The sequence below is a fragment of the Bos indicus genome, chromosome 22 (assembly GCF_029378745.1).
Source record: "Bos indicus isolate NIAB-ARS_2022 breed Sahiwal x Tharparkar chromosome 22, NIAB-ARS_B.indTharparkar_mat_pri_1.0, whole genome shotgun sequence".
In the NCBI taxonomy this organism is placed as follows: domain Eukaryota; kingdom Metazoa; phylum Chordata; class Mammalia; order Artiodactyla; family Bovidae; genus Bos; species Bos indicus.
In genome coordinates, this window is record NC_091781.1 from 32225719 (window position 1) to 32240319 (window position 14601).

At 37.5% G+C, this 14601-nt stretch overlaps 1 protein-coding gene across 6 annotated transcripts in view; it reads left to right on the plus strand.

Annotated features, from left to right (window-relative positions):
• The window catches only part of FRMD4B (FERM domain containing 4B), a 359361-nt gene that overhangs the window by 305138 nt on the left and 39622 nt on the right, over nt 1-14601 (plus strand). For all 6 annotated transcript variants that reach the window (XM_019984894.2, XM_070776331.1, XM_019984892.2 and 3 more), the window contains 4 exons: nt 5658-5741; nt 7248-7313; nt 9506-9563; nt 10996-11082. In XM_019984894.2, coding sequence (XP_019840453.2) covers nt 5658-5741; nt 7248-7313; nt 9506-9563; nt 10996-11082 — 295 coding nt within the window. The remainder of the gene's footprint in view (nt 1-5657; nt 5742-7247; nt 7314-9505; nt 9564-10995; nt 11083-14601) is intronic.

Sequence of the window (14601 nt, forward strand, 5' to 3'; positions counted from 1 at the left end):
TCCCCTGAGGAGCAAAGTTGCCCCAGTTAAGACCCACTAATTGAAAGTAGATTTCTTTTTTTAATCTTTTTTAAAAAATTGGTAGATTTTATTTTTTAAGGGTAGTTTTTGGTTTACACAAGAGTTGAACAGAAAATCCAGGGAAAAAAAAAAAAATATATATATATATATATATCTTATCTTCTCTCCTCTCCCCTCTCTTCAGTTTCCCCATCAGTAACATCTTGCATTAGTGTCATACATTTGTTTCAGATTATCAATATTGATACATTACTAGTTCAAGATTGCTGGGAGAAATATCAATAACCTCAGATATGCAGATGACACCACCCTTATGGCAGAAAGCAAAGAAGAACTAAAGAGCCTCTTGATGAAAGTGAAAGAGGAGAGTGAAAAAGTTGGCTGAAAGCTTGACATTCAGAAAACTAAGATCATGGCATCTGGTCCCATCACTTCATGGCAAATAGATGGGGAAACAGTGGAAACAGTGGCAGACTTTATTTTGGGCTCCAAAATCACTGCAGATGGTGGCTGCAGCCATGAAATTAAAAGACGCTACTCCTTGGAAGGAAAGTTATGACCAACCTAGACAACATATTAAAAAGCAGAGACTTTGCCAACAAAGCTCTGTCTCATCAAGGCTATGGTTTTTCCAGTAATCGTGTATGGATGCAAGAATTGGACTATAAAGAAAGCTGAGTGCCGAAGAATTGATGCTTTTGAACTGTGGTGTTGGAGAAGACTCTTGAGAGTCCCTTGGACTACATGGAGATCCAACCAGTCCATCACAAAGATCAGTCCCGAGTGTTCATTGGGAGGTCTGATGTTGAAGCTGAAACTCCAAATCTTTGGCCACCTGATGTGAAGAACTGACTCATTTGAAAAGACTCTGATGCTGGGAAAGAATGAAGGCAGGAGGAGAGGATGAGATGGTTGGATGGCATCACCGACTCAATGGACATGAGTTTGAGTAAACACCAGGAGTTGGTGATGGACAAGGAGGCCTGGCATGCTGCAGTCCATGAGGTCACAGAGTCAGACACAACTGAGCGACTAAACTGAACTGAAAGTTCATAGTCACATTATGATTCTCTCTTGTGTTGTACTGATTCTATAGCTTTTGACAAATGCATGTCATATATCCATGATTACAGTATTATTCAGAATAGTTTCATGGCCCCTCAGATCCTTTGTGCTCCACCTATTCAAGTGTATTCCTTTTAAAGTAATCTAAACTCTCCTTAAAATGATCCCTAAGCCTATTAATGCTCATTTTCCTTGCTTCTCAGTGATTGATTTGTAACCCAAAAGAAGTCTTAATGAATGAATATTCATTGTTATTTAGGATGCGGGCTCATGATTAACCTTTGGTAATTTATTGATTTATTCAGTCATCATTTCCAGATATATAACATCACATCTTAGAACTGGGGTAGGTTCTAATCGTGCATAGTTAAAATTACTTTTGAAAATGTGTTGGAAAGGTGACCTGTCGAAGACCAAAATTCATCACGTTGTATTTTTCTCCATTTGAAACACATAGATGTTTCTTAAGTTAAGCAGTTAAGAAATACAGATGTTTCTTATGATTAGCGAGCGTGTATTAAATGCTTAAATACTATACTAGAAAATTCTCAATATGTTGAGAAGCTGGTGCTTTATGGACATAGAAACTAAAATCATCTTAAAAGGAAGCAACTTCAAACCTTCCATTTCACACTTATTCTCAACAATGAGCTTTTGAATAGAATGATGGACAGAATTTCCCCCTTATTTCTTCTCCCTTTTGCCTCTCTTGGCTGAATACATTTGCATAACTTAAAAGCAATATCATGAAATAGAGGACAAACTGAGAGTTACCAAAGTGGGGGATGGGAGGGTCAGATGGATTGGGAGATGGGAACTGACATAAATACACTACAGTGTATAAAATAAATGACTAATGAGAACCTACTGTACAGCACAGGGAGTTCTATTCAATATTCTGTGGCAATCTAAATTGGAAGGAAATATAAAAATAGAGTGTATATATATATATGTGTGACTGATTCACTTTACCATACAAGAAACTAACAACATTTTAAAGCAACTATACTCTAGTAAAAATTAATTTTAAGAATTACACACAAATTTTTTTTTTAATGCAACTGCATCCAATGACACTTGTTTCTACATGCTCGGATGCAGTATACACATAATACGTATTTGCTAAATGAATGAGTGAATTTGTGGTAAATAGCAGCTTCTCTTCTACTCTAGTGAGGTCTTGATCACCACAAAATTAACTCTAATCCAAAGAAATAAGTAAATGCAAGGTTGAGTTCTTTAAACTCAGCATACAGTTCACATGAACGCAGAAGATAACACACATGTGGATGGTGGTGATGATTAACAACAAAAGGTATTATCTTTAGTCTGTCACTTCAGAACATATGCGTGTATTTTCCCTTGACAAAAAAATTCGTAAGCCAACATCTTTGAAAAGGAAATGGGATTTGAAGGACAGAGGATAAAATAAATGATTAAGAAAAATAAATATCATTGTGGGAGTTGACAGATGACCTTTCCTTTGATTAAATTGGACTGTGGTGTATTTTCGTTTTCAGGAAGCCCAAACCAGTTTCCCCAGATTGTCAATGTGGTTAAGTCATACTGCTCAGATTTCAAATGAATGGAGAGATTTATCCTTATGTAAGAACAGGAGCCAAGTGACTTTTCATTTCCTGGAGTGATTTGTAAAGCCGGATCTTTCACCTTTAGGGAGGGCCACAAGCCTGGTTTTGTAGCATTGACAGGTGCAGATCATACTATCTCCCAGCTAGGTGATGCTCTGTCTATTCTCACTGAAAGATGGTAAATTTATATACAGGTTGCTCAGTGGGTTCACTTGATTGCCCTGTGGCCTGGTGGAGAAACTGATAAAACCAGCAAATGAACCTTCTGTAGACCCTGAAGGACAACCACTCACACCACACCTCATCAGGTGACAGGAGAGAGCAGTTTCTAATCCAGCACAGTGCAACCTGGGCCAAACAAAACCAGTCAGCACGCCGTGCTTGGTTCCCCAGTTTGACCTGTGACATTAGATCTAGGAGGACTGGATGAATGCTTTGGGAGGAGATGGACCTTGAGTTCAATGTTTTGTCCTCCACTTGCAAGCTCATCTCTTCCAACATCACAATTCACACTGGGGCAAACCTCAGGAAAGCAAATGTAAAAATGCTTGCGTGATGGCTTTTGAAACTAATCGGTTCAGAGGTTTCATTTGTAAGTAGGGGTGAGGGCGAAGGGGGAGCTCTGCCTTGCCAGAGATGAGAATATTATGTGGGCTCTCTAGGACACTACTCTGGGAATCTGTCAAGGAATCAGGTGATAGAATACTGTAATTAATCTCTTGGTGGGTCTTGGCCTTTGAAGCCTTCTAGCTCCTCCACCTAACAGCTGTGAGACATTGAACAAGAGGCTTAGCCTCGCTGAAACTCACACTCTTACCTGTGAAGTTGTTGTTTAGTCACTAAGTTGTGTTCGACCCTTTTCCCACCCCTATGGACTGGTGCCTCTGTCCATGAGATTTCCCAGGCAAGAATACTGGAGTGGGTTGCCATTTCCTTCTCCAGGGAATCTTCCGATGCAGAGATCAAATCCATGTCTCCTGTATTGTCAGGCAGATTCTTTACCACTGACCCACCTGGGAGGCCCCCTTACCCCCCACCTCCAGCCCCCGTAAAGTAGTCTGGGTAAATAATAGTACCTGCCGCATGAGAAGAGTTGTGATGGGACTTTCATAAGGTGAACAGTGCCCTCCAAGTGCTTTCCATGGTGCCTAGCTCTTGGTAACCTCAACAAAGGGTGCGTGTGTGCTAAGTCACTTCAGTCGTGTCCAACTCTTTGTGACCCTGTGAATACCGGAGTGGGTTGCCATGTCCTTCTCCAGGGGATCTTCCCTACCCAGGGATTGAATCTGTGTCTCTTATATCTCCTGCATTGGCAGGTGGGTTCTTTACCATTAGCACCATCTAGGAAGCCGTAGCTAGTGGCAAAGGTATGAAGAGGCGGAAAATAAGAGGAAGGGTTACCAGTATTGTGTTTGAGAAATGCCAGGGTGGTCAGGATTTTGCTCTTTAATGCACTTATCCTAAGCTCCAGTGGATTCTTTTGAGAGTCATGTCTGTTTCAGCGGAAACTGCTTTCTTAAATACCTGAAGCAATTTAAGGGTATTTTCTATCATACAGCACAGGACCAACTATGACTGAGTCATGCTACCTCTTCTCCCTTGTGTCAAGTTCCTTAAAGACCACACCCTTCATTGGACAGCCACAATTTTGCCCTTTTTTTTTTTTTTTTTTTAAGTTTTGTTCTCAAAAGTCATTGGTTTTTATCACAATATTGTTGATTTGAAACATTATACATTTCATGTATCCATAATGACTCACAGTTTTTAAAGATTGTATTCCATTGATGGTTATTATAAAATATTGCCTATGTGCTCCGGATTTTGCCGTTTTAAAATGAGCTGATGTTTCACAAGGTACATTTTAGTTCACCTGGTACAATTCAAGGGGCATCTTGGGTTTCATTGGGCTTCCCTTTTGGCTCAGCTGATGAAAAATCTGCCGGCAGTGCGGGAGACCTGGGTTTGATCCCTGGGTTGGGAAGATCCCCTGGAGAAGGGAAAGCCTACCCACTCTAGTATTCTGACCTGGGGAATTCCATGAACTGTGTAGTCCATGGGGTCACAAAGAGTCAGACACAACTGAGTGACTTTCACTTAGGTTTCATTAGAAGCACATTTTTCAAGTCATCTTCTGTGATTTCCACAGATGGCCAACTTTGTTCATTTTATTCCAGGAAGCGGTAGGGAAGTAAGAGAAAGGGAGTAATAGAAAGGTCTACACACATCTTTTTATTGCAATAATATCTATTATGAAAAAGTGGTAATACTGTGTGAATGCTTTTAGGATAACTAGTGTCCCTACATAGTGAATATTATGTAGACACTAAAGATAATTATGAGGGTGCTATAGGAACATGGAGAAAGTATATAATGACATTTGAAACATGCTATATAAAAATAGAATATGAAATATGCACAATTATAGGAATACTTTTGTAATAAAATAGATACATATAGGAAATACACAATGAAAACAGCTGTGAGTTTGTAGGGAAAATGAGCTTATGGCAATTTGACATTATTTTAATGTCCTTTGGTCTTTGTAAAAGCCTCAAAAATCTCATCAGATGACTTGGTTCTCCATTTGAGCACCGTCTTTAGTTAAAGTCTGTCGCCTTACGTCTGCTCCCAATAACATTTGACACAGCCCAGTGTACTATCATCGGGCTTCCCAGGTGGCTGAGTGGTAAAGAACCTGCCTGCCAATGCAGGAGACATGGGTTCAGTCCTTGGGTCAGCAAGATCCCCTAGAGAAGGAAATGGCATTCCACTCCAATATTCTTGCCTGGGAAATCCATGGACAGAGGAGCCTGGTGGGCTACAGTCTATGGGGTCACATGTCACAAAAGAGTCGGGCACAACTGAGCTACTAAACAACAACAAATGTGCTATAGTTGTTACTTTTCAGATTTCACCTGATGACCAGCTTGGATAATCATTTAGGTAACAGCAATTGACATATTGTATTACTTTTCTTTTTAGTGATGAAAATGCCAGGAAAGATTTAAAGACACTTCCAGCTTTTCCAACCAAAACTCTGCAGGAGCATCCCTCCCTTGCTTACTGGTAAGCTGAGCCAAGATGGCCCATGACCCCATTGCCATAGCCTCCATTGAGAACTACATGCTCCTCAGGAGACTGCAAGAAATATAAGTGAGGGAAATCTCAAATTGCCTATAATATGTGTCAGACTAATAAGAAGTAGACCTTGATCCTTCTAGTGACAAGGTCTTGTTAAAGCTCTCTGGAGACTGTCATCCCAAGACTTGTAGTCATATGTGGAGAGTAGCCATTTGCCTTTCCATTCAAGTGCATAAAAGATTTGTAGAGTGCTGTTAAGTCATGCTTAGTATATGGGTAGTCACTGTGTAACACAGCCCTCATCTGGAGGAGTACAATGCAAGTGGTATAAAAGACAGATTTCCTTAAACAGAGGTGTTCGTAATGCACAGAAACAACCTGAATGATCAGAGGTTTCATCTACAGCCAGGAGCCGTTGTCTATTTTGAGTTGTTTTCTTTGTCTGTGTTTTAATGAACCCATCGTACCCATCTCCCATGCGACATTTTTCCTAGAGAAGTACGTTTTCTCCCCTTAAACTACTTACATTCCCTTTAAATGTATTTTCCTCAGTTTAAGGCTATGAATCCTGAAGATGGTTTTCCTTTCCATTAAAAAACTGGTTACAAAATAAATATTTGCCATGAATGAGCTATAATATGAAAGTTGGAATATTTCCCAAGTCAATAGTGAGAGTGAGTGCTGAGGCTACATTGCATCCTGAATCTGGAACCTTTTAAATGAATCATTGTTAAGTGACAGTTTCTTAACAGTAAAAAGCAAAGACCGATTACTGTTGATTATTGGGTATATAGAGATAAAAACGTTTATTCTTCTCATTATACTTGAGATGTGACTAACAAGCTACCAGTCTAAAAGGAGGGTAAATAACTGAATGGTGTCAAAGGTGATCAGAGTTCACCTGTTTTTCCCCTTTCTAATCAAAAAGTTTTATCCTAAGACAATAATGAAGGTATTATTACCTTCTCCTAAGGTATTATGTGCACAAGTCATGAGAGTAGAGTATTTTAGATCGAACACTCATGTAGAAGCATTTTTAATTCTTTCTAAATCTTAGCAGTTTAAGGAAAATGTCTATAATACCTTACACCTGCTGATCTCTTTAAAAACTTTTAATTTCCCTAGCAAGTCTCTCTAGCATTTAATAATATTGTTTTGTATTTATTATATTCCATCAGTTATGGGAGAAAATATTAGTTTTTCATTTGATGAATTGATGTTATTTTCCTTTTCTAATAACTTAAGTTTTTAACATTTTACACATAAGTAAGTTATATAAAATTGTAAACAGTCAAGACAAGGTAGTCAAACGTCTGAGGTCCAAGAGTCTGTGTCCTACAAAAACGAAAGTCACCCAGCTTCTATCTCCTGAACAAGTTGGTCTAGGCCTTCTTTCTCAAGTATTTTCAGTGGCTACCTGGAAACCTTGAAATGGAATCTGTACTTCACACAGTCGTATATTGCTCTACTTTTCATTTCCTTGTTTTACAGTGAGGACAGAGTAATTGAACATTATTTGAAAATCAAAGGTCTGACTCGGGGTCAAGCTGTCGTTCAGTAAGTATCTTTCTGAAGATATGGTTGTAATGTCTTCTGTTTGAGAAAGTCATCTGAAATGATTTCTGTTGTACAGTTGGTGTGCATATAGTACCTGGCTAGAAGTGTCTTGCCATGAATTACAAACTTCATGGGCTATTCTATACTTTGGTGTCATCAATTCAGATGCCTACCAATGTCAGGCAGGTAACAAAAATGAGATTGTGGTGACTGTGGTGAATTAGAGAGCTTTTGACCTGGCTGGAGACAAGGCTACTCAGCCTCAGCATTCAGGCATAATGTTGCCAAATCATCTAATGTTTTTCAAGAAAAAAAGGAAATTACAGTTTTTAAATCCTATTTTTTTTTTCTTTTTTATTTATTTTAGTTGGAGGCTAATTACTTTCCATTAAATCCTAATTTAAAAAATTGCAAAGTAATGTTAAGAAACTTGAGTACAACGTGAGGCAGACAGTACCTGTCTGGAGGCCATGTTTGGTCACCTGGTTGGCAGCTCTATTTTGGGTGGAACACACAGTGCTAGGTTGGATCATCTGTTTCTTCCTGGTACAAACAGCAGACTGTAATGATAGATTTCTACATTTTAGACCTACAGAGTATCCGTTGTTTATTAAGAACAGTTTACAAGCTACATTGAAGTTTTTAAATTATAAAAACTAAATTTATAATTTTTAAGTTGTAAAAACTAATATAGCATTACTATATTGTGGAATAACTTTTATGATGATAGAAGGGTTTTTTTGTTTGTTTTTGTAAATCTGCCGAATATAGCACAAATCACGTGAGAAGTGAAATAAGGACTTGGTGATCACTATTCCCCCGTCAGGTATAGATTTCTCCCACATCCCTGCTCTTGCACTCATCTCCTTTTTATCACAGTATACCTGCTGGGATTTTCAAGGCAGAAATCAGAAGTTAGCAGTTCCAAAGCTGAATCCCTGATTTGTGCCCACCTTCTGAACTGAAAAATAAAAAGGAATAGCAATTTCCATGAATGATTTTAGGTGAGGTTAATGAGCATATTATTAACTGTTCTTGCTTAAATGTAGTATCTTCTTATTTCCTTTGATCATTATCGTTATGGCTCCAAGTAAGAGACTGTCTAACTCAGTAGTTAAGGCTCTAGACTGTGGAATCCGACTCACTTTGTGTGGGAATCCTGGCTGTGCAGTGTAATTGCTACCTGGCCTTGGCACATCTACTTAACTGTTTATATTCACTTACATGGAGACCTTTTACTTTGAAGAATTATCACGTTTATTGATTACAAGGTCCAGAGCCACTGATCTTCAAAATGTTATTAAACAGCCCACTTGTATCATACAGGAGTCTCAGTTTTTTGTGGGCAGAAAGGAAATCTTACACAATTTAGTCCACTCCATAAACTCTTAAGGGCTACCCTGGTGGCTCAGTGGTAAAGAATCTGCCTGCTAATGCAGGAGATGCAGGTTTGATCCCTGGGTCAGGAAAATCTCCTGGAGAAGGAGATAGCAACCCACTCCACAGTTCTTGCCTGGGAAATCCCATGGACTGAGAAGCCTGGTGGGCTACAGTTCATGGGGTCACAAAAGGGTCAGACACGACTGAGCAACTAAACAACAACAACATAAAGTCTTAAAAGAATAAAATAAATACTTGTTGAATTAAAAATAACAAGAGGTATATAATCACTTTAACTTTTTTGAGGGAGTACATACATTTAAAAATCTTATTTACAATAGTAGATTTACAATAATAAAACTCACTCTTTTAAAGCATATATTTCTAAGAGGTTTGACTTTATTTCTAAAATGTACCACCATCAATATATAGATTACCTCTATGTTTTATTTATTATGAGCAAGACTCAAAAGTTGATTCTAGTGTCTTGCATCATTAAGTGCTAGTTAAAAAAAACTTGCAATTTGTGTTTATAATAAAGTATAATATGTTTCTGAGTCATAGAAATTTTAATATGCAGACAATATTTCCTATAGCTTTTTGAAATTGAGTTTTTGTTAACAACCTTCTAACATTTGAGTGAGGTAAAATGTATTACTCCCTAGAGTGGTTTATTCTATTTCTGCCTTTAGTCAAAGAAGTGGTTTTAATGAGTAAAGCAGATACAAATGGTGTTTCTTTAGATCACTTTTCCCAAAAGGACCCTCTAACTAATTTAATAAGAGGTTATAACATATATTCATTTTTCATAGGTATATGAAAATAGTAGAAGCTCTGCCAACCTATGGAGTCCATTATTATGCAGTAAAGGTAAATACTTTCATATGACGAAGCTTTCATCATGACTGTGTTATCATATGAGCATTAGTGAACAGCATTAACTTCCTAAAATCACATAAATCAATATGCATATTTATGTAAATTTTCTCTAGGAATTTCAGCTTTTAGAGTAAGATTGAATTTCTTAAAAAAAATAAAAGCCTGATTGTATCTTGTCATTGTTATAGCAAATTATAAAGCATATTATCTTTGTAAAATGCTAGCTATGTTCAAATGTGTTCCCAAAGCCTCTATTAGCCCTGAAATATTCAGATCATTCTCTTCTGGTACACCTATGCATTTACCTACTTTTGCTTATTTATGTCTTTCAATTGGGCACCTTTCCAATACTACTAGATGTACATTTCATACCACCTTTGTATGAGAATCATTGGAGAATCATCCCATATCATTTAAGCAGCTTCATAAAATCCTCAAGTTTCTACAAGATTTGTAGTACCCATTTTCAGTTGGTATGTTTTATATTTGAGTAGTATTTTTAGATTTCATACACATGGAGAAATTGACTAAGAAAAACTTTGAGATGATAGAGAACAAAGCATATTGTTAATAAAAGAGTCTTGTTTGAAAGAGGTATAATTTTATACTTGGTCAATCTTGAGTGACTTTCCAAGTTCTGACAGTGTTTGCAATTCCAAATGGTGGGGAATTGGATCATACATACCTGTATGATGAGGACACCTTTTACTAAAAATATGTAGCAATTCCATTTTAATTTCTACTGATTCTTAATTTGTTTGCATATGGGTATATGTTTAAGCCCAAGTTTTTTCTTTCCCTTTGTCAGTATACCCTTTCTTTGGCAAGACCTAAAAGATAAATTTATGAGTAAAAAAAAAATTCCTCCTCTCCCCTTATATACCTCAAAGTCATTATTCAAGCATCTTGTCTTTGAATCATTTAACTCATCCGAAGAGTGCTTTAGTATTCCCATGTTCCTTGTTAAGTTTATAAACATTAGGATTTGGAACCACTTTTCTCATCTTGGTAATTCTTTGGAAACTTCCCTGACCTTTATAGCTAGTTACTAATCAAGAGAACAAAGAGCTTTTTTCTTTTTCTTTTTTTTTTTAAATGACTAACTGGCTTTGTACTCTGGATTAATTACTCGTTGAATTACTTATATTTTATATCTTCTTTCCAATTGTTTAATCCTAACAATAATATGTCTTTCTTTTTGATGGTGTTAATAGTATTGGTGTGTTTTGATTTATAGATCTTATTTGAAGAAATTCTAAGAAAGTGTTCTAATAACAAGTCAGGATTTTATAGTGTTTTGTTTACCAAGACAAAATTATTTTGACTTGCTGATACTTGTTAAAGCAAGAAATTGGTAGATATTACTTCATCTCTAGAAGACTTAACAATTAGGTCTTGGTTCTCATGTTTTTCCATCTTCCAGGATAAACAAGGACTTCCTTGGTGGCTTGGAATCAGCTATAAAGGAATTGGCCAGTATGATTTGCAAGATAAGGTGAAACCTCGGAAAGTAAGTGTGAATCGTTTCAGACACAGAAACGCTAAGCTGTTCTAGAGCTAGAAACGTCACTTTAAGAGGCAACAAGCAATCTTGGGTAAAGAATTTTTGATTAGTGAAGTCCTAGGTGTACAGAAGAGTCAAGTTAAATGTGAGATACTTTTTATAACTCATTCATGCACCATTTATACAGCAATTCCATGTCTGATCATTTATTAGTAAAATTATGCACAAAGATTTAACTACAAGGATGTTGATCACAGCATAGTTTATAAGTGTACACATCTAATTTCTATTTTAAGTTAGTATGAACATGATGATGTCATTTGTTTAATAAATTTTATCTATATATAAAAAAGATGCATACATATACATCTTTACATTGAATGAATAAACAAATGGATGAACTGTAAAGATGTAAGCCAAAAATTTGAGTACTGGTTACCTCTCAGGGGTATAGTTACAAGTAATCTTCTTTCTACTGTTGCTGTTATCCTTGCTTATCTTTGTTTCACAATTTTCCACACTTAACATGTCTACTTTTGATAAAGGAATTATGTGCTGTTTAATAAAGGTACACTATCTGGCTTGGATTTTCCAGAGCTAATAAGTTACATTCTCGGCAATTTGATTGTGAGATTGTTCCTCTTGACCAAGCGTAAGTGTACAATACTTCTTATTGCCTGTGTAAGAATTGATGAGTTTGTGTAGATAACCATCGAGCTGCTCCGGCCTACTCAGTATTATAGGAACATAACTTACTCATGCTGGTAGGTTTTGCCACCCTCCCTGTCCTCTGCTGCCATGTCTGGGAATCACAGCTGTTGAAACAATGGCCTATAATAACAGACCGTGGTCCAGCGGCCTGCGCCATCACATCCCTACATCACAGCCTTAAATAGCTCTTGGCACTTCCATCTGTCTCTGGCTTTAATGTGTACTAGAAAAACAGCCATGTTTTTCATAAAGTCAGGCCCTGTTCATAATACCACATGCTCTTCATCTTCTAAGTGTCCATTCAGCTTCAATTGGTGCTTACAATCTTCCTTTGAGTTTAGGCAATAAATAAGCTACTCTTTTCTCCTCATTTTATGGTTGTGAAACTGGCATAGAAAACATGAAAGGGTGTCTGCCATAGCAAACCACAGTCCCCTTTGAATGTCCATTCAGCTCTCCTGGATCAGACTGGCTGGGCACTGTGGCTTCCTATTGGGGATTCTCAATAAAAGTAAGACAGCATTCAACAGAGATCTGCCTGGTGACTGACAGTAAGCAAACCTGTGTGTAATTACACAGTTAGAACTTGATCTCTGTAATTTTGGCCCAGTGACCCAGATCAATTGAAATAAGGAATATTTAATTTCCAGGAGTATAAGTAATTAGTGGTTGTGTTATGTTTTGGGTTTGAGTTTTTGTTTGTTTGTTTGTTTTGATGGTGCCACAGGGCCTATGGGATCTCAGTTCCCTGACCAGGCATTGAACCCTAGTCGCAGCAGTGAAAGCCCTGAACCCTAATCGCTAGGCCACTTGGGGAACTCCCCAACAAGGATGTATTTGAAAGTTTGTTTCTAAGATTAAATTTCCAATAATGATAAATTTCTAATAAAGAAATGATAGGCATATCATTTTTTGAATATTTTTCAAAATCATTTTTCTGTGCAGTTATATATTTTGATGTTTTTAGAAAACGTTTTAAATAATCATTTTAAAAGAAACAAACAAAAAAAGCACCTACTATAGAAGCATGTCAGTTGGGGTAGCAAGTCCTTCAGTCTTCATCCCTCGCCTGTTTATAAACATTGTCAAGAGGCCGATACTGATTCATACAGACTTTGTCAGTGTGTATACCAAGCAGCAGCAGCAGCATACCAAGCTTTTACAGCGTGAAAGACACCTTACTATATATACTATGTCTTTTCTTTTTTTAAAAAAAAAATTTATTTATTTCTGTATTTTGACTGTGCTGGGGCTTAGTTGCAGCACATGGAATCTTCACTCATGGCATGTGAACTCTTAATTCCAGCATGTGGAATCTAGTTTCCTGACCGGGGATCAAACTCAGGTCCTCTGCAATGGGAGTGTGGAGTCTTAGGCGCTGAACCACCCGGGAAGTTCCTGTATGCTATTTCACACTATGTCATATTTCTCCAAGCCACTTATAAAACCGATCTCTTTTCACTCTTTTTAAAGCTGCCTAGTTCTCTATGGTGTCGAAATACTTACTTTATTTAACCTGTTCTCTCGTGATGAACGTGTGGGTTGTTTCCACTGCTAGGAGGATGGATTTGGAGCATAATGAGTTTCTTATTGAAACTAGCCCCTAGTTTATCTATCATGTAGGATCAAATGACTGCCTATCATGTTTTCTTATGGCAGACCTCATCTCGGTTGACTTTTTTTTTTTTTGGTAATTTATTTCTTCCCTGAATTCTACGTTAATAACATTTCTTTAAAATTGTTTGTTCTGAATTTGCATGTAAAATATAACTTAAATTGACTCAAATAATTTCTTAGCTAATGTGCCTTGAGAAAATTGAGATTCTCACAGACTAAATGGATCTACTAAAAACAACCAGGCTTTCTTCCAAAATAATGGTGAATCAGAATCTGCACAGTAAATATTGCTGTTAATTTCCTCTCAGTTGCTCATGACTCACAGGCCTTTCTTCACATTCACAGTTTCATAGAAATTGGTAAATATTGTTTGACACTGATCATAATCAGGTTTGCTTGTTCATTTTAGAGTCTAGACAAGGATCAGAAGCCGCTTCCTTCTAGAGTTTTCCTATTTCATTTTTAAGATATGCCACTCAGTTTGAAAGGGACCATAAACAGATATCCGGCGTCATCACTGTCTTGCTCTCTCTTTCTTGGTTATTTTTGGAGGTATCCACTCTCTACTATAGTTCACCTCCTCCTTGCTTCTTCTGTTAAGCCTGACAAGGGACTCTGCTTCCGTATCTTTATTTTTCCCTGTCAGACAACTTAAGGGTTTTGTTGGCGGGTGGAGTTTTTCAAGTCCCTGTCCTGGCTCAGTTGGCACAAATAAGGGAGTGCATAATTTAAAAGGACGTGAACACTGATATATAAAAGGAGGACATGCTTCAGCTGTTTTCATGGGCCAGTGCTCCAGCAAGTTACCAATGGCTGGGCAGAAAAGAAGGTCAGATTGGCAAATCGGAATGAAACAAAAGCCGGAGTGGGAGTCTGGGTAGATACTCAGCCTCTTGAACCACATGCCTGCTGTATTATAATTACATGGCTTAAAAACAGACCAGAAGGAGGAAGGTTTGCCAATAACATGTCAAAAGGCTATTTTGAAAAATGGTTGGTCCGAGTCCCACAGGCTGAACCCTTCTGTCCTTTCTACGTGTCTATCAGTTATAGCCTCTGAATGTTGGGGACTGTATTTGTTTTACCTCCCAGAATACCCAGCAAAAGCATCTGTGTAGGATAATGATACAGGCCAAGGGTTTGGGAAGAAATCCAAAGCCTGTCTCTGATGTCTGTTTGCTGTGTGACCTTGGGCAA